The 24,023-nt window shown below is 44.9% G+C and overlaps 2 protein-coding genes and 1 long non-coding RNA gene across 7 annotated transcripts in view; 2 read left to right on the top strand and 1 right to left on the bottom strand.

The window, feature by feature from the left end:
* The first annotated feature begins 1,482 nt into the window (after nucleotides 1-1,482).
* Nucleotides 1,483-19,269, top strand: ADSL (adenylosuccinate lyase). Its single transcript, XM_037389296.1, has 13 exons — nucleotides 1,483-1,732; nucleotides 6,128-6,331; nucleotides 7,486-7,530; nucleotides 8,313-8,392; nucleotides 10,362-10,533; nucleotides 10,831-10,877; nucleotides 11,282-11,372; nucleotides 12,211-12,280; nucleotides 13,737-13,884; nucleotides 15,877-15,967; nucleotides 16,527-16,616; nucleotides 18,664-18,840; nucleotides 19,126-19,269. Exons 1-13 carry the CDS (start codon nucleotides 1,577-1,579, stop codon nucleotides 19,210-19,212), a joined length of 1,458 nt encoding a protein of 485 aa, XP_037245193.1. The 5' UTR covers nucleotides 1,483-1,576; the 3' UTR covers nucleotides 19,213-19,269.
* A 107-nt stretch (nucleotides 19,270-19,376) lies between these two features.
* Nucleotides 19,377-22,208, bottom strand: LOC119148743. The gene is made up of 3 exons (XR_005104479.1): nucleotides 22,121-22,208; nucleotides 20,675-20,745; nucleotides 19,377-19,909 (listed from the first exon to the last, which is right to left on the bottom strand). It is a non-coding gene; the product is annotated as an uncharacterized LOC119148743 (long non-coding RNA).
* Nucleotides 20,973-24,023, top strand: part of SGSM3 (small G protein signaling modulator 3) — a 30,686-nt gene continuing 27,635 nt past the window's right edge. For 2 of the 5 annotated variants that reach the window (XM_037389290.1, XM_037389291.1), the window contains exon 1: nucleotides 21,682-22,237. The gene's annotated coding sequence lies outside the window, so the exon portion shown is untranslated. Of the gene's footprint in view, nucleotides 21,417-21,681; nucleotides 22,238-22,287; nucleotides 22,309-23,564; nucleotides 23,634-24,023 lie in introns of those variants that run through there. The other 3 variants (XM_037389293.1, XM_037389289.1, XM_037389294.1) reach the window with 3 other exon arrangements.

Here is a 24,023-nt window from a genome sequence, read left to right as displayed (position 1 = left end):
CCCTAAAGAACCAAAACCCCCACATTCTAACAGAAGTAACCAAATGTAATCTTTTGGAGGGTGAGGGGAAGGGAGGGGAGGAGAAAAAGCAGTGGCGGGGAGCATTCTGATCTATTTTAATCTCCACCACTTGGATGGAGATACGAAATGCTGCTTTGAGTTCCACAAACATAAGGGATTATGTTTACAAAGGTAAATGCCTTCTACTTGTTCAGGAAACTGGCTAATGGTGGGCATCAGATGTTTGACAAGTTTCTCTTCATTGCAGACAAGTAATGGGAGAAGGGCGTGCCTGGAAGAGGAATGGAGAAATAGATTAATTTCATCTAATCGTCTTGGTAAAATAATGCCACCACCTTCTCTCCTTACAAAGTGGAGGGAGGAGGTTGCAGAACAGAAAATCAGCGATGTCCAAAATGGCTGGATTAGAAAAGGCAGCTTTTCTACTTTGCACATAAATAGGTAACAGGAAGGTACAGGTAAAGTCCTCTTGCCTGAAACACTGTCCCCCAGAAGCAGACATTGTAATAATAAAAATAGTGGCTATGTGTATATTGATGCTATTTGCAAGTTACCTATAAGTGTTCATTTTTTCTTATACTTGAAATGGCTTCCTTTACTAAACTCTCACCGTAGCTGGGGTTTCTCCCCTCCCTCTCTCGTGTGCAGTAAAGAAAATTATAGGACAAATGGGGAGAACGTAGAGGAGACGACACAATGTCTTGCATATCCAGGTTTCATCTTAATTTCTATCCCACATGCTTGCAGAGGTTTGAACTTCCGAAGGGTTTTCCATGGACACAGAAACTCGGCACTTTAGAAGGTGCTCTTGTATGGCTGGCTGCCCCCCTTCTCCTCCTTTTCTATATTTTTATTTTACTTTTAGTATAGTGGTACTTAAAATCACTGGTTCACTTAAAGAAAAAACCAACAATAAAATGTTTAAACTCTACTAATGTACAAATAAGCTGAAATGTTGCATTTTATGTGTATTTTTGCCATAGCAGGTACTGTATTTCTCATGCTGGATTTAGAAGAAAAAAAAAAGGAAAAAAAAAAAAAGAAAAAAAAAAAGAAAAACAAACAAACAAAAGGGTGATGTTTTATTGGAGTGTGACAAGTTAAGAGTAATAAGGAATTAAGTCGTCGTCATTTCATTGAAACAGATGGTGTAATACTTATATAAGTTTTCTGAAGGTTTTTTTGGGCTTTTAAACAGCTTTTTTGTTTTTATTTTATTTTTATTTTTTGAAAGATATGATTGTATTATGTGCAACTCAGTTGCTTACATTATAACTACAAAATATTTTTGGGTTCCTGGAAAAAAAAAAAAAAGACTAATAAATGTGTTTGGCTGCTAAGCATTTAACACTCGTCGTTTCTGCCCGTTCATTGAGCCGCGCGCGTGCGCCGCCGCCATCTTCGTGCCTGTCACCCGGCGCGCGGCCTCCTCCCGCCAGGGGGCGCCGTACTCCGCGCCAGGGGGCGGGGCGTCGCACACCCTTATAGCGCGCTGCCGGCGGGCGGCTCGCGCCGGGCGGCCCCGATCGCTCCGTCGCCTTTCGCCGCCGCTGCCATGGCGACCCCCGGCGCTGAGGAGGACGCGATGGCGCGCTACCGCTCTCCGCTGGTGTCGCGATACGCCAGCGCCGAGATGGGCTTCAACTTCAGCGAGAGGAAGAAGTTCGGCACCTGGCGCCGCCTCTGGCTCTACCTCGCCCAGGCTGAGAAGGTAACGGCGGACGGGGCCGCTGAGGGGGGAGGCCGCCTCCGAGCGCTGGGGCTGTCCCGGTCCCCCTGGCGGCCGCGGCGGGGGTGAGGGGGGCTGCTGGCGGCCGCCGCCCCTGGGCTCGTTGGGTGCGCGGCGCAGGGACCAGTGGGGGTGCCCGCCGGGGCTGCTCCGGGGAGACAGGGCCGGGGCTGCCCGGGTGGGCGGAGGGAACGAGCCGGAACAACCCCCGGGTGCCCCGGCGCGTGCTGCGGGGAGAGCGGGGGCGAGGGGGGGCGGTGTGTGCAGGCGCGGCTGTACGCACCCGTCTGCGGACCTGCAGGCCCTCCGCAAATGACCTCCTCCGGTCTCACACCCGCCCCTTGCACTTTTGCCTTGTTTGTGAAGTTTTGTAAAAGCTTCGCTGAGCGGTTGCGGGGGGGCGCGGGGTTGTGCTGCTGAGCAAACGCTAGTGCCCCGCTCAGGGGGCGTGACTGAGGGGCTGGGCGCTCTGGTTCAATCCCATCGCTGCCAGCCGCTGCCAGCAGGACCACCCCGTGCTTCTGCAGCCAGCTGGGTTTAGACAGCCCTTATTTCTGAGATAAGTTTGCTTTTAGCTAAAGCCGGCAGAAGAGTTACCCAAAAAATGTTCATGAGGTTTCTAACGGGCCAAGTGCCACGGGAAAAAAAAACCTTGGTAACATAAGAGGTTGGTATCGATTCAGCTATTAGGAATCAGCAACTGAGAGTATGTCCGTATAATTGCAAACTGTTGCATCAAGTAGAATCTATGGAGTTAATATTTTGAAAGCGTAGTTTAAGCTAAACCTTCTTACTTTGACTTTGGTCCCAGTTAGGAGTATGCACACAGCCCATTACTTCTTAGCTGAGACGCAGCCAGTTTTTAAGATGCACTAACTTGATTCCTCGTGACTGAGAGGACAATTCTCATCAGGTTTTTGACAGCAAAAAGCCCTGTAGTATGTTCCTGGAAAACAAAGAAAAAAACCACACAAAACTGTCTTCTCTGTCTTCTGACAGGATATCTTTAGCTTTCAGACTCAGTAGTTGCCATTTGTTTTGTGCAGAGTCCTTCCATTTCCCTTTTTGACGTGCTGGGGTTGTTAGGAAGTGATCCGAGCACTAGGTCTGGCTGTTGCTGTTAGCATAAGGGTAGAGAAGCACCATGCTGGAGAATGAACGAGCAGTGCACGGCGTCATTAACGTGTTCCTTCTCCGTTCAAGGATTATACCACTGCAGCGGCCTCATCTATAGTAAGCTGCACCAAGTGTGATGTTTTAGAAGCTGAAGATGTAATTACAGTGCTGTGTTATATAGGAACCACCTTCTGAAATACAACGTGCTAGGTGTTGTCACAGTTTGAGATGCTGGACTGAGCAGACTGCAAATCTCATCTAGTATAGGAAGTGTCAATACCACAAATGCATGTTTAAGGAGCATTGCATGTTCAAAGCATAATTTCAACACTTGACATATCAATTCCAGCAGATAATGACTCTTTCTTCTGTTCAAGATACTTTACATGACTTGCCCCATAGGAGAGAGCAAGCTGCTGAAAGAACCAGCCTGAGACTTCGAGGTTTCCACTCCCAAGCCCTGAACTTGGGGTTCCCCTGTTTCTTGACTCTTGCTTTCCCTCTCATTGCCACTGTAGAGTTTTGTTCTCAGAAAGCAGAGAGAAATCTTACAATTTCTTGAGCACCCTTTTCATAGTGGAAAGAGGGAGACTACTATTTTTATCTGTCTCCTAATTCCAGAAGAGTTTGTCTTCTGATGTCAGCTCTGGACTGAAAGCGTCAGCTACTTTAGCACCTGTTAGCTCTGTCAGTGACCTGTTAGTCATATTAGCAGTTTCCTTAGGTTCCTTATAGAAGATACATAGTATTTCTTTTTGGGTACATTTCAGAAAGTAGTAAATGAACCATGGACAATATTTATTCCAGTATTTATCCTCATTTTCAAGACACTTGTATGTTGCTTCTCTGTCCTTATTGAAGATGCATAATATTTCTGTTTGGATACATGGAAAAAAAAAAGTAATGAATAAACTGTAGGCAATACCTTCTCTTGTTCTGTAGTAAATCAGTATATTAAGAAGCAGGGAAGTAGTAAAAGAGGGGACGTGCATTTTAGTGATAAAGCTTCAGGTAAAGCACAGGGCCAGGCAAACGGTTTGAATATTTAACCTACTTATAGGATAAATTTTCGAGTAGGCCACTTGGAATATGTCAAATAAGAACTGGAAAATTATTTCACTGGAAACTGGATTGTGCAGAAAATCTTTACAGTTAGTGTTTTGTTCCTTACAGCAAGCAATACCAGGAGGTTGAAAGAGGAGCCTCAGCAAAGTGTGTGATTACTGGAAGAGCTCCTTAAACTACTATTTTCCCAACTGACAGCAGTTAGTTTGGGTTAGGAGCTTAAGCATGTGAGTTTATGCCCATTCCAAAACTCTACTTGTTTTGTTTGGGGGTTTTTTGCATAAATTCATTTCTATTGTGGTATTTCTATTGAAACCTCATTCTTTTTAAAATAACATATTGTTCAGGTCAAGAGCTCAAGATTTAATAAAAAGTCAATTACAAATTTCATGGAGCTCTTCCTTCTAGAAGTAGCTTTGACATCCTGCAGCATCAAACTGACATGTTTTGCACATGTGAAATCTGCATGTTTGCTATCTTATAAGAGCCTATAGTAGCCATTGATCTTTTCCCCCTCCTCCAATTTCAGTTTTGTTATTTTTCTGTCATATATTCTTTATTAGATGAGCAGGCCAGTGTTCTCATTCTGTTTGCAGTGGATCTTTCATGTCATCTGCCTGCTCTGCTCTGCCCTTTAGGAATAGGGAGGAACAGTCATAGTTGTTATAGTGGTGTATCAAACTATTGGAACAGCCTCAGAGGAATATCCTAAAAGCACAATCCAGACAGCACATGGCTGACCTGTGGTGTTTTGGAGAAAACCCAGTGTTCTCCCTCAGGTAGTTTTCCTACTTAGTTTTCTTATGTAGACAGGTTTGAAGGACATTTGATTGCTTTCCTCCTGAGGTACTGTCAATATCAGCAAAAACTCGCAGGGAAGAGGCATCATGTGATGTTTGTGGATCATGAGAAACAGTATTTGTCTTGGCACTACTCTACCTTGCATGTATTCCTATGACAGGTCATCCCTTTTCCTGGGATTATTTCTTTCCTCTTTGTATGGCTGTCAATGACTGCATACTGGGGTCAGCTTTTCTCAGCAGATCATGGATGTATGAACAAGGCAAGAGGTTTTTAATCTTGGTGCAAGAGTGTATTGCCTGCTTGCGTTGCTTGTGTGCTTTCAGGTAGTTACAATCTGCATCAGTACACCACAAAGACAGCAGTCTGGGGCCAGGTGTTTCTCTTCATTTATCTGGACACTCACGGTTGTATATACACTTGCAGAATCATATTTTAAGTTGTGTGGGTGCTAATTATCTGATGAGGACCTTGAAGACACATCTGCTGCATTTGCTGTCTTCTCTAGTTCCAGATTCCCCATCTGTAAAACTTATTTTCATTCAGGTTGATTATGAATAGAACCAGCTTTTGAAATACTTTGTATCCTTGGAGCTTCCTGACTGGTGACTTCTAATGGGAAAGGCAGTAATGGCTGGAAAAAGTAATAATGCCAAGTTCATTGTGAGACTTTTAAACTCTCAGTATCACGAAAATACATTTTTTTCAGCTTAGTTAGCTTGCCAGTACAGAGCTGTGCAAGAGTTATACTAGTGTATAATTCTGCAGTTTGATATCTTATTCTGTTTTTAAGCCAGCTTGCTGAAAAGGTTTAGCAAATGTTTTCAGATGTGAACAAGGAGCATTTATCTCCTGCTTCCAGATCAAGTACCTGATTTCCCGAGCTTCCAGATTTAGGCTGCGATGAAGTACTTTCAGAAAGGTACAAACGCATTTACCTCTCCATATGTTCTAAGTCTGCTTTTACAGTTGTGTAGGTCTAGTTGTGGTCCAAACAGCTCTTCCTGACACAAGCTCTCTGGTCACATGATAGCTGGATTGTTCTTTACCCTAAGAGTGTATTTCATTAAAAGAAATTAAAACTATACTATTTTTGTATCACTTTTCCCTACATGTCTGATTTTTGTAATTTTGTAGTTGGCACAGGGATCTTGCATGATTGAGGAGCGTATGAAGCCCAAGAGGAACATCTAAGCATGAATGCTGTCCTATCCTATTGGAAAAGACTGGAGAACCCTAGAATGAAAGCATTTGCTGTTACAGCTCTTGATTATGCGAAGTGGCCATGTTTCTATGAAGTGTCATATGGGAGTACATTATCTAACCAGTTTTTGTCTCAGTTTGGCTTGTCTCTTAAAGACAAAAAGGAACAAGAAAGTTCTTCTCCCCTTGCAGTCACTTGGGCTTCCTATCACAGATGAGCAGATACAGGAGATGGAAGCAAATCTGGACAACATTGACTTCAAGATGGCAGCAGAGGAAGAGAAGAAGCTGCGTCACGACGTGATGGCCCATGTTCACACCTTTGCCCACTGCTGTCCAAAAGCTGCAGCCATCATTCACCTTGGAGCAACTTCCTGTTATGTAGGGGATAATACGGTAGTATAATATTTTCAGTTTCCTGCCTGCAGAGCTGACCGAAACAAAGCTACAGTTGCTTACTTCATAGATCTTTATAAACTTTTCTTTATAAAATAATATTAAGTAGATTTTTCAGGCATCTTTGTTAGTTTTACTGTTGAAGTTTATTTCCCCTTTATCGTAGCTACCTTAGGAAGGCAAGGTCCTCTTGCCTTCTTTCTTTTGATATGAAGCACAATCTGTCTGGAAACTAACTGTTCCCAAAGTTCTGCTTGCATGTTAAATATTCAAGGAGATAAGAGACTGTGTGTTGCAAATGCATGCAGAAATACGTGGACTGTCAGTTATGCCAATGGGAGAAGAGTTCATTGACTTAGAAAACAAGGCCACCTTTGATATACGCAGCCCACGAGCTTTCAGCTGCTGCTTGGAACCCCTGTATCAGTTCAGGGTAAATAAAGCTTTTCAGTGATCAAATGAATCGATAAGTGTGTTAAGTGAAAAAGGAAGTACCACCGTTCTACAGAACTGTAAAATGTTTGTGAAAAGCTGCCTAAAACAGAGTGCAAACTGAAGCCTAATTTCTCAGTATATATTGCTGTTGCCCTGTGTCCAAATCACTGCAACTTCACAACTGCTTTTGTTGTATGAGAAGCATCTGTGTGATTATTTTTTACCCTACTCCTTTGCAAGCCTGTTTGGCTTTTAGGTAATACCACCTTCCTTGTGACACTTGCACCTCGCTGTACCTCAGTCTCAAAAGAAGGAGTAAAGGCGACTGCTGCCAGTCCACTTCCTTTCCTGCTGCCTTTAGTCTATAGTCTTTAGCCTGCACTTTTCACTTGGGATGAATAATTTAGTCTGTCATTCCATGGGTGTCCTAAGTATCCCAAAATAATCATTCATACCCAGTCAGTGGAAATGGGTTTTCTACTGCCCAGTATGACTTTCTGTGGATAGTATAGAAGGAACAGTGATGGGTCCAGCATTTTCATTATAAGCAAGTTCACCGCATGTGCTGGTACAAGAAGGAAAGCAGAGCTTTCATTTTAAGAAGAGACTTTTGAGCGGACAAAGCACATTTTAGTTATCTGTGTCCTCTGAGAGAAGCCATTATGTCTGGTCCTAAAGACGAAGCTCAAACTTCCTTTCTTTTTCTTTGCTTCTTTCAGGATCTGATTGTCCTCCGTGATGGGTTTAACTTGTTGCTACCCAAGGTGAGAAGGTGGTGGTGCACAGTGTCTCAGAAGTGGGCAGCACTGATGTCCTGTGAAGAGCCCGTGTTTAACTTGGATTTTCCTAAGCCTTGCTGGGAAGCTAGGAAGGAGCTGTCTGTTTGGGTTATTCTCAAGAAAGCAAACAGTTATCTTCCTTTCCTTTCTCCAGTCTTTCCCCAAAGCTTCTATGCTCACCATGGGAATTAATAAGCAACTTGTTGTTTTTCTGCACCACAGGTACTAGTTTCAGAAAACAACTGTATTGCTTTCAGGATCAGCTTAGGCATCCCCTTAACTATATTATTAAGAGTGTGTCGGTATTCAAGAAACTACATAATACAATTTTCCAAGGTCAAATATAGTGAGACTGTAGTGCAGTTTTGTCTATCTGGCCTGAACGTCTTGGCACCCAGTTTGCCCTGGAATGTGCATGTGTCAGTTATACCCAAAGCAGCTTTATCTCTGACCAGTTCTGGGAATAAAGAAAATATCCACGGATAAACCAGCTGCAGGATTGGGGCGGGCATGAAGGCTAAACTAGTCTGAGCTGAAGTCCAACCACTTGTATCATCTCTTGCTTGAGTTCGTAGCAAGAAGAGATGGTGTGCATGCCCTGAAAAAATGAAATGCGCCATATTCTACAACTAAAGGAGGGTATTCAAGGACTGCACAGTTGTTTCACTCCCCTTTTTCTCACCATGTTGTGCTTAAGCATGCTGACTTCTGCTGTGAGGTTTTTTTCTCTCATTCCACACCTTTTCTATCCTTCCTGCACCCACCAGCTCGCAAGGGTGATCAGCCGGCTGGCCGACTTTGCTGAGAAGTATGCTGACCTGCCTACTTTGGGCTTCACTCACTACCAGTAAGTAGCCATCAGCCTTTGCTTTCATTTTGTCAACTGTGCTTTGGTTAAATTGACCTGCTACTGCTTTCTTTCATCCTTTTTCCCATCTCAGACCAGTGGCAGCTGGTACTGCTGAACGTCATTAAGATATTGTTGGTGGTTCAAAAAAGGAGTATGTGCCTAACTCCAGGCTTGTCTCAGGAAATTGAACTGTTGCTTTGACTAGCTGTCAGCAGTTGTTTTAACACAGCTTCATAAAGAATGACTTCCTGGCGAACATAGATGTGTGTGTTCTGGGCTGTTTCAGAAAGCATGACGGAATTGCAGTAAGCCTGTCTTCCTGTCACATTTTCTTTTTTTGTTTTTCTGTCACTTAAGTTAGTTTCAGCTGCCACTTAGAAAGGTTTGTTACTGGCTATTTGCTACTACAGCTACTCTGTCACTGTAGCTGCAGCTTTCTTCTAAAGTTATGGTTCAAGATCCATCTGCTTTCGTACATCCCGTTGTGGGTCCCTGGGAAGAACCAGGAGGATGGCAGTTTAAAATTTCTCCCAAAGGAGAGTGAGAGCACATCAGGTCAGGTCTCTTGATTAATTGTCTTGCTGTATATGCTGTGTCAGTTCAATCAGCTGTAGTCCTAGGTACCTCTTCATCTACAGCTTTTTGGAGGACGATTCTCTGAGCTCAGTTTTATCTTGGCTTTTGGAAAGAGTACAAAGGAGTATTCAAGAGGGGTATGTAAGGCAGAGTTGTAAAAGCTAAGGTGAAGAAGGCATCGAAACCTTGGCCTCTTCTGCATCCTTTGTCAGCAGAGCCTCTGCCCCATGGATGAACAGGCCGGTGTTTCCCTAGCCTTCCCTCTTCCTGCTTACATACTGGCAGAGGTCTGTCTCGTTGCCTTTCACATCCCACACCCCATTCATCCAGGTGGGCTTTGGCAGCCTAGCCCCATCCCTGCAGTGCCGGACAGCTTCTTTGTATTCCTCCTGGATCGTCTGTCCCTGCTTCCACATCTTCTATGCTTCCTTTCCATGTCTGAGCTTAATCAGGAGCACCTTGTTCATGTGCGTGTGCTTTTTTGAAACAGTATAGAGGTTCATGGGGGTAATTTGGAATATTTCAACTTCTAGGTTCTGTATAATACCCCCATTTTCTTCTCAAAGCCTTTTCAGGGAGACAGTGTGATTGAAGCTTGCAAATTTCAAGGTGGAGGTCTTATAAAAAATGTTGGCTAACAGTACCGTTAATTATTGCACGTTTGCCCAGAGGCTGATGAATGTGTTTTTATAAAGGAACAGTCCCTCAGGAGGAATCATTTAAAATCTCAACGTGTACACGGATGTTTGTGCACTGACGAGTTCACACGAGTGCTGTAGGTTAGCTAGGATGCCCCCTGTGCCCTGGGTGAGCAGAACTGGGGTGAAGGACAGGTGCGCCCCCGTTGCTGCCAGCCCCCGGCTTCTCGCCCCTGCGGGCGCGGTGTGGGGCGCGGGTCGGCAGGGGGCGCCCTCCGCCGGCGCGGGCGGGGCGCTGCGGCTGCGGTACGGCGCTGGCCGGGGCTTTGCTGCTCGCAGAGTTCTGGGAAAACACCCTGAAACTCCCTTTAGATGCTCTGCCTAGTGGGCCTCCGGTCGCTTTTCTTTAAGAAACTCTCAAAAGCTGTGTAGGGAAACACCTTCAGATACCCACTGTCACTTATTTCTTAATCTCCTGTCACACAGAGAAACTACAATTACTGCTTTCTCTTGATGTCGTTACACCTAATTCCTGAAAAGAACTATCGTATCTTCAGTACCATTTGCTGGTGATATATGTGCGCTGTCATATCTTACTGTGTAAGCCAGATCTTTTTAATTTCTGCTCAGAGGAGACAGAGAGACCAGCCTGCAAGGAGGTCTTAACACCAGACTCGGCAGCAGAGTGTGGTCCTTGTGGAGTTACTGTGCAAACTGTCAATGAGTCACATTCTGTTCTTGGTTGTTTTCAGACCAGCACAGCTCACCACTGTGGGGAAACGCTGCTGCTTGTGGATTCAGGACTTGTGCATGGACCTGCAGAACCTGGAGCGGGCTCGGGATGACCTGCGCTTTCGGGGTGTAAAAGGCACCACTGGCACTCAAGCCAGCTTCTTGCAGCTTTTTGAGGGAGACCATAGTAAAGTAAGTCTGACAGTCCAGGGCATAGTCTTGGCAATTCTCCCCTCTGGAATGCTCTTGCCTTTGGGGGAGCGTGGAGATTCTGGCATCAAATTTACAAGAGCACTGTGATCCCTCTGGGATCCACTGACAAGACTTTGTGTGAAAGTGAGCAGAATCTAGGAAGACAGTGCTTCCCAGCAAGCAGAACATTTGTTGATAGTAAACTGAGAAAAGCAAAGGATCCCTGTTGCTGTTGCTGACCTTTCCGAGTTGTTGCATTCTGAGCTTTGTTTGTTTTGGGTTTTTCTTCACCCTGAGGTTGAAGAGCTGGACAGATTGGTGACTGCAAAGGCAGGATTTAAGCGGTATGTAACAAATACACTTAGTCCCCTATATTTGGTGTTAGCAAAATGTGACTCCTGCTGTGCATGTTGGCCCAGATTACCCTAGCTGCCAAACTGACATCTGTGCTGCTGTTGACTTATCTTCCATTCCCATCTTCCATTCCCAGTTGCAGCTTCCAGGAAACTTCACCTCCTAAACAGGCCACTTCTACTTGTCTCCCTACCAAAGCACAGCTTCCCATTTTTCCTCTGTTTTTCTCTCCCATCTCCATGCTGCCCCAAGAAGTTGACAGTCTGAATCCAAAGTAGTTCTCACCCGGGCAGAATGACAGCTCTCCACTTCAAGAGCCATGTCACTCCTTGCTCAAAGTCTTGTAGTACTGTTGTATCTGTTGGCAGCGCTCAACTTCTGTGCTTATTTGTAGGGCTTATATGGTCACAGGGCAGACCTATAGTCGCAAGGTGGATATTGAAGTCCTGTCTGTGCTGGCCAGTCTGGGGGCATCTATACACAAGGTGAGCACCCTATTTGTGTACATCAGGAAGAGGGAGAAACGTTTTAGATCTTGAAGAGAAGGTGCCCATGGTGCAGAATGCTGTTCTCAAGAAATACTGATTGGTGTTCCTTGTTTAACTGTACTCTTTGTGATCATGTAAATTCACTGCTGAGTACAGGCCTAGTAATCAAACCTCAAAGATCTTAAGACCAGTGGCAAGTAAAGCAAGTTTACTGGGCAGATTCTAAGATGGGTTAACAAATCCCGCACCAGATATTAGTCTAATCTATGCTAAATTGATCCAATTAAAGTAAATGTCTCTCCTGTGGTGTATGAATTTTTAAATTTCACCATTTGCTCCTAGTTAATTGCTTCTCTGATAACGGTGTTATTCTCTCTGTCCTTGTGGATTCTTTTCATTGATTTATCTCTGTTCCCTCCCTCTACTTTCTCTTGCACTGAAGTGATCTGTGGTATTTTCTTCTGTTTTAGTTTTTTAGGCTGGCTGGTTCAGTGAGCACACATTATCTGTGTTTGCAAATCACTGTGTAATTTTGCTTTGCATTTTCAGTGTTCCCTCCTGGTCTGTCTTTCTTTCCCTGCGAACATTTGCCCTTCTTGGAGTCCTGTTCTGTTCTAATGCAGTGGACGTGGCTTTTTTCCTTATGTTTTCTTGATTTGGAGTTTTAGGCCAGGAAGTATGATTGCAGTGTCAATTTTTTTGTCAAGTTTTTCACTGTCCCCCCAGTTTACTTCTTGGACACAGATGCAAACACTTCTCCAGGAACACTAACAGGACTATATATTGGTGTGTGTTAGTTTGGTTCTGTTTGTTAATTTCTTGGGCTTTTTTCTAGATCTGTACTGACATTCGTCTTCTGGCCAACCTGAAGGAGATAGAGGAGCCTTTTGAGAAGGACCAGATTGGTAAGGGATGGGAGATGTTTCTTGGACCAGTGTATGAATCTTTTCATTTATGTTGGTACAGCCTTTTAAGCAAACTTAGAAATGTCACTGACAGAAGTTGCTTGAAATTAACTGGGGCTTGACATTGTTTGTATTTTGGGTCCTTTTCAAAGAAAAAGAAGTGAAAAAAAAAAGAAAGGAAAAAAAAAAAGCACTTTACCTAAGGGTTTCTAGATATTAAGTAATTTAAAACAGATTTGTATTCATGCACTTCCTGGGTTTGAGGGTAGAGCAGAAGCAGTCCTGTATGACCCGTTCCCCACAGAGGAAGACTTGAGTCTGAGGAGTATTTAGGGTTTTCCATTACTCATGAAGCTGACTGGAGCTGTAGGTTTTCAGCTTGACAGGATTTTAGTCTTTATAAACAGATAAATTTGGAACAATGAAACTAGGCTGGACCCTTGCCAGAAGAACACCAAGGATGTGATTCTGACATTGGTAGAAGAGAAGAAGCAAACATAGAGTTTTGGCTCTTGGCTGGAAGAAAGTTTAGGCCTTCTGTATAGTTGCATATGATTTTGGCAAATTAAGCCTTAGTCATATCTGTTACTTGAACAGTTCTGCATTCTGTGGATGGTTTCGATATCCATTCAGCAGAGCAACAGGCAGCAGTATAAATATCGGACTTTGAGGGAAGTGTTATTGAGCAGATGGAGTCTTGAATGCTGTTAAAGTTGCCATGGGTAGCCTAGAAAGATGGTGCTAAATACTGCATTAAAAATGAAGTCCATTTGTTCTTTTGATGTGGTAGTACTTCTGTTTTGCAGAGTCACAAAATGTCTTCTCACGTTTTTTCTCCCCACATTTGGATGTTTCTAATCTGAAGGCGAAATGTGGTGGTGTCATTCTTTTTGTCCTTAGAAAATCATCGTGGTTTTGAGGCTTTACTCAAAAACATGATTCCTGACAAGTTTTTCTTATCTGGGGAGGACCTTCATCTCTTCTTCCTGAATGCACTGCTTCTGTTGCCCTGTTTCCATCACTCTTTCTCTGTGGCAATGTATTTGGAAGAAAAGGGACATGTGGACTATCAAAAGTCGCTCTTGCTTTAGCGGCTTGATAAAAGCTTTATCTGCTCAGCAAGGCTGCATGGTTGTGTGAGAAACACACCTGGAACGAAGAAAACAGGATCTCTGGCAGTTAAGCAGGGAGAAAAACAGGAGCTGAGCTGGGAACTGATGACCGAAAGAATGTCAACAATTTTAACGATGAGACTAACCGCTTGTAATGCTTTTAACCAATTAGTGTCTGTATAGCAGCGTGTGAACAGTGTATGTAACCAATAGAATTACGGTGTGATGTGTGTATGAATATTAATATTGTATATAAGTTTGCAGAAACTTAAGTGGCTTCAACTAGGATCATATTGATATGTTGTTGAGTCTGTGATTTTGCTACTGCATTTCTCCTTTCACAGGTTCAAGTGCTATGCCTTACAAGAGGAATCCAATGCGTTCAGAACGCTGCTGCAGCCTGGCTCGACACCTGATGACTCTGGTGTTGGATCCCCTTCAAACAGCCTCTGTGCAGTGGTTTGAGCGAACGTTGGATGACAGTGCCAACAGGTTTGTTTAGATCGTGCAATGCAGCAATTTCAGAAGGTCTTGTGCCAGAAGGTCCTTTGATGTATTCAGAAAATACTATTTTTAAACTAAAACCACAAGTTACCACCTTGATGAAAAGCAGTTGCAATAGAATCTAGAGACTACAGACTGGCTTCCTCTATAAGGTCAGATGAAAACTGTTAGGGTTTCTTAGTGTCAAGATGTTCTGCAAAGGAAACCAGCAGAGAGGGAGGGATGCAGAAGCCATGGTAATAAATTGCTCTCATAGTCTTCCTGTTTCAACAGCATAGCGTAACATTACTCACATTTCTCAAATTTTCCTCCCTGTCTGTTTTGAATGTGGGTTTTGACCCTGCTCTTCTTCACTCAAAGAATAATTTAACATTTTATCTGTAACCCCTTAACTCTCCAAATAATCTAAGGAAACTTATTTTCATCTCTTTGTAAAGTGTTGTTCTTTACAAGCAGTTCAGATCTTAAAGACAGAGTACAAACATTATTTTTTTAAGTAATATTTCATGAAAACCTGTGCAGGTCTTTCAGATACTGGTCAGCAAACATTGCTTTTTCTGTTTCTTCAGTACGACTATTTTGAGATGAGCAAAATTTATTAATTACTATTATTAAATAAATTACAGCAAGTAAATTCACTGCTTCCATCTTCCAATTAGTACTAAATTGGCATAAAGCTCATATTTACCTTTGAAATGTTTTAGTTTCAAAGTAGTCTTCTGTTGCAGAATTTGATCTCCTAGAATCTTAGAAATCTTTAGATTTCTAAGGTATGGGGGCTTATGGAACAATGCACAGCAGCAGTTTTGGCTATAGACTAGTGTTAAGATTGTTGATGAGAATGTTACCTCATGTCTCCAGAAACATAATGTCTGCATAAAATTTCATGAAAGCGTAGAATATCTTTTCCGAAAAGGATTTTACTCCACAGCTGCTAGTCTTAAGAAAAGAGCTGCATAGGCAGCAGGAAACAATGTAAATTTTTAGAAATTGGATACAAGTTGACGTGGTACATGTATTTCCCAATAGCTACCGAGTGTTGAGAGATATACTGGAATGTTTCAAATTTTGTTTTCATCTCATCTAATAGAAAGGGTCACTTGTTAACTTCATAATCCAGTTAAAAAATTCTGTGCCTTGGGTTTTTCTTGTTAAAGCTAGTGTTTTGAACGGAGAGCAAGCCAGAGAGAATGCAATCAACCTACAAAACAGCAAAGTCCTTTTGAAGACAGTATGATAGAATTGTGGGCCTTAAATGTAGCATGCTTCAAGTACTAGCATATTTTAAAAGATCACAGTTTAGCCTGGGCCAGGCATTGCTGTCACAGATGAATGATGCTGTAACTGCTGCACTGTGATGCAGAGCCTTTTGCCTGACAGAGGTCAGTCCCTGCTGCTCTTCTCCTTTCCCTCCTTTCTGTTTGTAATTTCTTTTTGTCAGGAGCCTACTTAGTGACCAGGAGCTGGTTTCTTGGAGGAAGCCCCCACCAAATGGGTGGATAACTTTGGAAGTTCCCTGCTAAGCACAGCCAGGCACAGCACGAGTGTGTAGCATGTCTTACAGCTGAAGGGTCAGATCAGCAGACAGGGCAACACAGAACACACAGGCCAAGATACTCATGTGTTCGCTAGTTCTGTAAATCACTGCCTTCTTTCCTAGCTGTGTAATCATTGCATTATCTTGGAGCTTTCTGTGTATGCCTTCACCCTTTCTCTTCCTCTCTCTGCTGACAAAAAACACCCAAAAACCCAACCAAAACCAAGAAACCTTCCCTTGTCCCCAGCTTGAGAGCTACTGCTATAAGATCTTCTTTAGCTTTTCTGTTTGTGATGTTTGAACAATAAGGAGAACAGTTCCAGCTTTAGGGCCACAGTAATGCTATTTACAGAATTGTTTACAGAAGCTAATGAGCTGGACCTGACATAGACTGGAACACAGCCTTTATTGCTAACTGGGCCCTGGGTATGTGTGTTTCACAGGCGCGTGTGTCTGGCTGAGGCTTTCCTCACAGCTGACATCATTCTGAGTACACTGCAGAATATCTCCGAGGGACTTGTGGTATATCCAAAGGTAAAGCAGGAGATAATGTATGCAGTGCTGCATCCTGGATAATGCTGCAATTATGCCAAAGTATATAAAAATCTTCCCACTCAAAATATTACATTTTTATCTGTTCAAATGGTTTCTGAATTTTGTTCTCTATTCTTGCTACATTCTCACTCTTTGCAGGACAGACGTGAAAGGGTACTTGTTGAAGCCAAAAGATAGTAAATTCAAAACTTCTCACAAAGGATATTTTTCCCTGAATTACAAAATGGATCTGTAGCATCAAAAGATACTGTCAAGACAGATCTCATACAGTCCTGTAACTTACTATAGGTTTAAAAAAATAAATTAATTACACATCTTTTCCACCGTAATGTCCCTTACAAAGATGTAACTTCTATGTATTATCGGCTTCCATACCTGGATTTCCAGAGCTAAGTTCAAAAAGAGAGATTATCTTTGCATCATTGTCCAGTCCTGGAGATTCAAAGAGAGAGGAAAACTTCACTGGGAATCCCAGTTGTCTACAGAATTTCTATAATGCTGTTTCTTTTTTCAGTTTGTTTGTTTTGTTTTGTTTAAGGTGATTGAGAGGAGGATCCGGCAGGAGCTGCCATTCATGGCCACAGAGAATATAATCATGGCAATGGTGAAAGCAGGGGGCAATCGTCAGGTACAAATGCAGTCCAAAATACCTTTGTTCACTGCCTGGTATTTGACTCCTGAGAAACAAAAGTATCTGGGCTCTTGTCCCGACTATCTCACCTTTCTTTGTTCTCCACCTGCTCCCACAGAGTTATTAATATACACTGATGCTGCAAAGCCAGACTCTGCTCTCTGAGGAGACAGCAGTTGTGGGGATCTGTATTTCCTGTTAGGAACACTGTGTTTGAGCTAATCTGGCTGGCTGTGCTGGAGAAGAGGGAGACCTATTTTTATATTAGATACTAGTAGGCGTTTTCCTTTTGTAAATGTTTGAAGGAACTTGGAACACAGGCCAGGCTTCTTGAAATGGAACACGTTGGCAGTTGGCTACCTTATAAATTAAAAGAATGAATCAGTGCTGTTAAGGAAAAAGCAAGCAAGACCATTCTGAACCATTCATTCAAGTGTCACTCTTCCCTGATTTGGTGTAGTGCTTCTTATTATTAACTTTGTTCATGTCCTTCGTTCAGTTTTCTGTGTTCAAGCAAATTGAAATTAAATGTTTTCCTTACTATATAAATCCAGATACAATTGGCTTGTATTTCCTTATTGTTTAGTTTCACAATTCAGTTAAAAACTGATAATCAAATTTACATCTTAATAAAGAGCTTACTTTCACTTACCTTTAGACAGTAATTTTTCCTTCTATGATTATTGCCACATCAGGGACAAAAGTTAAACTGGCAAGATAGTAATAGCAGAAGGGTTTGCTAGAAACTTTGAGTAGGATATGTGGTTCTAGCTCTCTGAACACTTGTGGCAACTGACCCATGATATTAGTCAGGAAACATCCTTCCCACCCACCCCCTGCTGTGTCTCTGATGTTTGTCACTGGGTCAGTCAGTAAGATTCCTAACTAAACTTATTAAGGGGCACATCATATGAATAAGTGTCGTTATCTTTTCAGCTGATTCTCTTTCTAAAGTATCCTGTACTTAAAGTCCTCTCTGTTTTGATGAAATTGAAGAGTGAATGTCACTTGTGTTTGTGATTAGCCTGCCTTCCTGTTTCGTTATGAATCTATAGCATTTAGTACATTTATAAAAGCTGTTCATATTTACATTCATGTGTTCTGTTTTCATGTGCTGAGATCTGTGGAACACTACATTTTCTGTGCTTTCCCATCTCACAGCACAGAAGCTCACTTCCTTTCGCTACTACTAAACAGCTCCCTCCCCTAAACGTCCAGAAGACAGGTCTGTTCACCTGATGCAGGTGTGCTGGACAAGATGGTATTTGGATGGAGGAAACAGGAGATCATTTTCCTCCTAACTGAAGATAGACCAAGGATAATACGTTTGATGAGAAGATTCTCAGGTGGCTCTAAATGCAACCACATGACTGTTTTAGGGCCAGCATGGCAGCATCTGATTTTGCAGGTGGTCCCCGACTACAGTTGGGTTCCCTTGTTTTTACAGATTTACAGGTTCCACAGGAAGTCAAGGCATTAGGAAGTCTTTCAGAAAAATTGTTGTAAGGGCTTTGCTAGTCTTAGTGCCATGTGAAGGTTCTTTGGGAATGTCTAATGGCCCTCGGGTTTATGAGGTAATTATTTTCCTTCAATCTGTCCTTATGTAAGCCATAGTTTACATAGTCTCAGTGCTTGTTAAGTTGGTCAGGTTCTTTTCTTTTCCCCTTTCCAAATCTGTAGACGTTTTACATTGTTTTACAACTGGAAAAAAATCCTATAGTGACTCCTAAGAGTATTTGGGAAATTTGAATTAGTGTAAAGGATTCCAGTGTTGTAAGTTAGTGGTATAAGGGAACAGAGAACATACGTGACATTCAGACTGTTTTCGTCTCAAAGGGCAGCTGTGGAAGGATGAAGAAAATCTTGTTTTAATATAGTAGTATATGAGACACTGCAGTCCAAGCTGTGTCTCATTTGCATGCTGTCCAGTGCAGTACACTTCGATGTTTCTCCCTCCCGCACAAGTTAGTGGGATGAACATGTGCTGTCAGTAGCAATGGGATGAATTTTTTCTTTTCCCTTCCTCTTCCCCCTGCTCCTACAGGATTGCCACGAGAAGATTCGTGTTCTCTCGCAGCAAGCAGCTGCCGTTGTGAAACAGGAAGGAGGTGATAACGACTTCATCACCCGTGTCCGTGCTGATTCTTACTTCAGCCCTATCCATAAACAACTTGAAAGCCTGTTGGATCCCTCCTCCTTCACTGGACGTGCTCCTCAACAGGTAAAGTAATGGAAAGAGGCTACGGGTGCCGTGAGTTGTAATGCAACGTGTTGTATTATCATGCGTCCATTTGTGTGCCAGAGAATGTACATATTATGTACACATTTCTCTTTCATTTTACTTGGCTTTCTTGTCTTTTTTTCCTGTTGGCTTCACACTTTTGACTCTGGATGTATCAGGCTGTTAGGTGTCTCTGTGAAACAAGAGACCCTAGTGAGACAAGCAGATCGGAATGGGGAGAAGGCAAGCCCTTTCTTTTGCGAATTTCCTCTTTCTTTTTAACAGGTGGCAAAGTTCCTGAAGGAGGAGGTTCGACCAGCGCTGATTCCGTACCAGGGCAAGATGGGTGGGAAGATTGAGCTGGCACTTTAGGTATATTGTGAAAAGGTGTGTGGGTACAGAAAGATAATAAAAGCCTTATTGAACTAGGTCTGCTTACTATGTCATGTTATTTTGGTTCTCTACAGTACATTTAACCCCCAGCCCTTACAGCCACTTCGATTCCAGATGGGCTTTTTCTTCTTTGCCTGCTATTTAATCGAGCCTCCATCTATTGTGTGCTGAGTTACTGAGAAGCACGTGATTGTGACAAGGTAACTTTATCACAGTACCTTTCATTGGCCCCCCATATAGAGCACTGCCAGCTGCTGCCCAACATTGATGTATGACCTGAAGAGCAGGAATAAGAGGAACTGAGCCTACTGCCATTTTCATCTTAATCATCTGCTCTTAAACTTTCTCAACAAGTGTCTCAAAAAACCATAAAAGGTTGTCCTGGCTTTCAGAGTATTGTGATTTGGGGAGCAAACGGGCCGAAAATTTAGGAATAAGCAAAGGGAAAAGCCATGGAACTTCTTGGCCTATCAAACTGGTGGTCCTTCAGGACTCCCTTCCTGGTTTAATACTGTACCTGCAGCTCTATAGCTTCTGAAAGTCGTATTTACAGGTGTGGGTTAGGAACCAGCCACTGCGAGTTACTTTTCCAGGTCCTTGGTTGTAGGTGCTTGATACTGAATGGCAGGTGGACTCTGGCATGCGAAAGTCATTCTCTACTGCAAGTAAGTTTTCTCTGATAAGGAAAGAGAAAAGAGGTTGTAATTCACTGGATGCCAGAGAAAATAAAGAACATTGGTCTTATTTCTGACCCTGAATGTCTTGTTTTATAATGCCTGTGCTTTACTGGACATTCAGTACTGGACCAAACTTTTTGCCCTTTGACCTGAACTGGAATGATTCCATTACTTCTTCTTCCAGTGCTGTTACATCATAGCCCATTTCTTTTGCTTCAGTACAATATAAAGCTCCCTCTTTACCTGTTGTTATTTATTCAGACTCTCAGAAACTACAAAATGAGAATTATTTGACTCTTTTCGAAGTGTGATTGCTGGAGAGAATTAAGAAAAGCAGAACTAATAGAAAGAAGCTACCTGCTGTCCTTGAGGCCATCATTGCTTAAAGAGGGTTTCAAAATATAGTATGTTTTAATGAGGCTTGTCTATTAAGTATATAAGAGAAGTGGGAAGCTTCAGGCCATGATCTCCCTTCATCTAGATTGCTCTGGCTGTACCTTGCCTCTAGACTATGGCATTCAAAATGTCTTGAACATTTGGGAGTCTTAGCAGTGCTTAAAACATTTATTTTTTGCCTGCTTGTGCTATTAATGTTTAATCAGCCATCTGTTTAAAAAGGATAATTCAAATTGAACACTGGTAATTTTCAAACTATTCTCAAATGGACAGCCAAGAAAGAAAACATGCGAAAGTCCTCTTTCCTCCTCCTTTGTGGGATTAAAAACCACCAACAGACCCTGTGAAGAGAAGAGCAGCCAATGTACCTTTTGTCATCTGGAAATAGATCTTTGTGCTGGGCAGAGGCTGCCAGCTGGGAGGCACGGGGCTTGTTTTCCTGCAACATTTAAGAAGAGTAACAGTGACACAGGGAAAAACGTCACCCTCCCAGCGAACTGCGGCACGGTGCAAAAATCCTGCCGGAGACCCGCACGCCCCCTCGAAAGCGCTCGGTTCCGGACCTGGCTTCGTTTTTTTCAGCAGAGCTGGCAACGGCGCCGGGCGGAGGTGCCGCCGGGCCGGGCCGCCAGGGGGCGCTGCGGGGGCGGCTGCGGGCGGACGGGCCAGCGTGCCCGGCCAGCGGCTGTCCCGGGTGTCGCGGTGCGTGTCGCCGCGGCAGCGGGGCTGTGCCCTGCCTCGGAGGAGATTCGTCTCGGCCTGAACGCCAGGAAAGCACCGAGCGGCTCCGAGGAGCGGGCCGGTGCCCGGCGCTGACCGTGGCAGACGGGCCGCGGCCGCCCCCTCCGAGGCCGGTGCAGAGGCTGCCCCCGCGGCACCCGGCCCTGCCCCGCGCACCTGGGCTGCGTTCGGGAGCCCCACGCGTGCCACCGCGGCCGAGAGCCCCGCTCCCGCGGGCGGCCCCCCGCTGGGCACCGGCCTACGGCCCCCACAGCGCCCCGCGCCGCCGCCCGGATGCCGCGCATGCGCGCCGCGCGCACTCGGGAGCTGCGCGTGGGGCCGCCGGGTCGGGGTCGGGCGCGCGCCCTGCGGGGACAGCGCGGCCAGCGGGTGAGCGAGGGAGCGCGCGCCGGCGGGGGAGGGGGGGAGGGGGGGAGCGCCGGCGGGGCGGCCCGGGCGGGGGGTCCGGCCGGCGGGAGGGGGTCCTGCCGGCGGGAGGGAGTGCTCGCTGGGCCGCCCCCCGCCCTGCTCCGCCCCCCGCGCCGGCCGGGGCCCCCAGCGACGGCCGCGGCCCTGTGAGGCGCCCCCGGCGCTGCCCCTCGGGCGGGGGGCGCTGAAGGCGCGGGGGCGGCCCCGCCGCCGGGGCTGTGTGCGGGGCGGGGGGTGCGCGGCCGCGGCTCCGCTCCCCGGCCCCCTCCCGGGCAGGGCGGGCCCCCGGCCCCGGGGCAGGCTTCGGGCTCCGGCGGGTGACTCACGGCGGGCGCCGCCGCTTGGCCGGGCTCGGCCTGCCCCCGCGGCCCCGGGCTTCGCTCGCTGTCCCCGCCGCCCCTGCCCCCGGTGACCTGCCCCCTCCTCGCCGGGGCCGGGGCCGTCGGGTGGGCTTGTCCGCCCAGCTCTGCCATCCCCCCCTGCCCTCCCGCCGGCGGCTGCTCGGAGGTGCCCCAGGAGGGGGACGGTCTGTGTTCTGGGGTACGGGAACGGTCGCGACAGGCGGATGGAAACATGGCAGCGTCCCCTCGGTAGCGGGCATAGACAGGCACGTTGCAGGCCCTGCGGCTGTCAGCTGCAGCAAGGAAGCCAGAAGACAAATGTACCTGGTGATGTAAATTCGAGGGGGTGAAGAAGCGCCGTGACACGGATTTAATCCCTGTGCAGGCGGTGGCGGCGGCTCCGGGACAGCGGGCGGCTCTTCATAGCGCTGCTGAGGGCAGGTCAGGGAAGATTTCTCTGTGTCCGTTTTGCTTCCTTCCTAATTTTTTGAGGGATGTATGAATTCAGTCAGGTACTTTCCTTCTAAGCAAATAGATTTCAGTGTTGGTGTGCGGGTTTTTTATGTGATGTCAGAGCTTCCTACTTCATGATGTCTCAGCCTTACTCTGCATGACTGGCTGTGGTATTTGGTGGGGGGGGGACAGGGGGGGATAAAGTGGTGAAAGTGTCTTGAGGAAATGGAGGATCCTTTATTGGGGCCTTTAGACAGAGAAGCAGTCTCGCCGGAGTTAAGAACAGTAGTGAGAGGCTGGATCTTAAAACCACTCTAGAAGGAACTACCAGCCTAGCAGGAGTGGGGCACTGCTGTGCTTCTGCCAAGATGTTGATCAGAGTACAGTTGCTTGCTGGATAACCTGAGTTCTAGAGTAGTTTTTCAGTTGCTGCAGAGGCTGGAGTGGTGTCCTGGAAAGAAACAGTCACTGGAACAAAGATCTGTTTCATTATGTATTTCTGGATCCCCGCGAGGGGTGTGTGGCTTTCCCTTTGCAGAAACAAAGGTTGGATTTCTACCCTGGAGAAATCACGAAATAAAAGGAAAGGAAGGGCGTGGGAAGAGGCACGACCTGTAATTAAAGAGATCAGGGTGAGGACTGGTTGTGTCATGTTAATGTAAGGTTATGTTAATTCTGTATTTAGCAGATTAAAATGACGCGTTCCACCTAATGTGTTTTGGTAATCTCAGGGAGATGTCATTCATGCTAAGGGTATCCATGAGGGGCAGCAGATTTCTGGAGAAAGTAAGCTGGTCAGGGGATGATAGAATTAACATCAGCTAATGAGGTGAGGGAGGTGCTGCACCCCTGCTCAGGACTGAAATGATTCTCCAGTTTTGGGGTCTCTGCTAATGTCATTGAGGTTTTTCTTCTTTGCTGTGCTTTTAACCTGTTGCTTGCTTTCTTGCAGGAGGGTATCTTTTGCAAATATCAGTGTTCTAAAGGACCTTGACAATCTTAAAAGATAGGCAATAATCAAAATATTTAGCTTTTAAAAGTCAAGGTCTCTTACCTGAGTTGGCATGGTAACAAGTAGAGATTATTGATGAAGGCATCTGTATGAAATGAGCTGCCGGTCTCAATCTCATTTGTAGTGAATTGGTCTCTGTGTTGCAAAATTGTTTACTGTGTTTTGTATTTGGAGTGCTTTAAGAAAGGAATCGGGTGAGTTTGCTTCTCCCAAATGATACTGCATTTGAGGTTGTAACTGGTTTGCAAATGATCGGAATGATGTCTGTCTTCATGGCTGTTAATTGCAAACTTCCCACCAAAGCACGAGAAGGAAAGAAAACTTTAAAAAAATAAGCCCTAAGGAATATTACAACTATCTTCACTGATGAAGGTAAGGCACCTTCTATCTTGGTGTATATGGTTCTATAGCTCTTCTAGCTAAATCCTGATTGGTGATCTGTATCACACTGGTTATCCTAGACCCTGTCCCAGCTCAGACGGATAGGATATAGGGATTTTGCAATTGTCAAGTGGGATGAGGTAGACAAATAGCTTCATTCTGTGTCATGAGTGCAGTGTTCCACATGTCCATCAGGAGATGGAGAGGTGTTGACACTTCAGGTTTGTATCCTCAGCAACACAAAGACTTGTTTAAACTTCTTTCTATGCCACCTCTCGTCACACAGTCATGATTTTAGATACATAAAATTTACACAGGGTAAATGTCTGGGAGCACTGGAGAAGGTCTCACTTGTCAGCTGTGTTACTGTTGACACCAGGC

This window comes from Falco rusticolus, chromosome 5 (assembly GCF_015220075.1).
Source record: "Falco rusticolus isolate bFalRus1 chromosome 5, bFalRus1.pri, whole genome shotgun sequence".
NCBI lineage: Eukaryota > Metazoa > Chordata > Aves > Falconiformes > Falconidae > Falco > Falco rusticolus.
The sequence above is the reverse complement of the archived record's forward strand: the minus strand, read 5'-3'. Positions and strand labels throughout refer to the sequence as shown.

Coding starts and splice junctions, on each gene's coding strand:
- ADSL (XM_037389296.1), top strand. CDS start 1,577: ATGGCGACCCCCGGCGCTGAGGAGGACGCGATGGCGCGCTACCGCTCT. Junction 7,531..8,312: donor TTAACTTGTTGCTACCCAAG/GTGAGAAGGTGG, acceptor TGCACCCACCAG/CTCGCAAGGGTGATCAGCCG. Junction 18,841..19,125: donor CTGGACGTGCTCCTCAACAG/GTAAAGTAATGG, acceptor TCTTTTTAACAG/GTGGCAAAGTTCCTGAAGGA.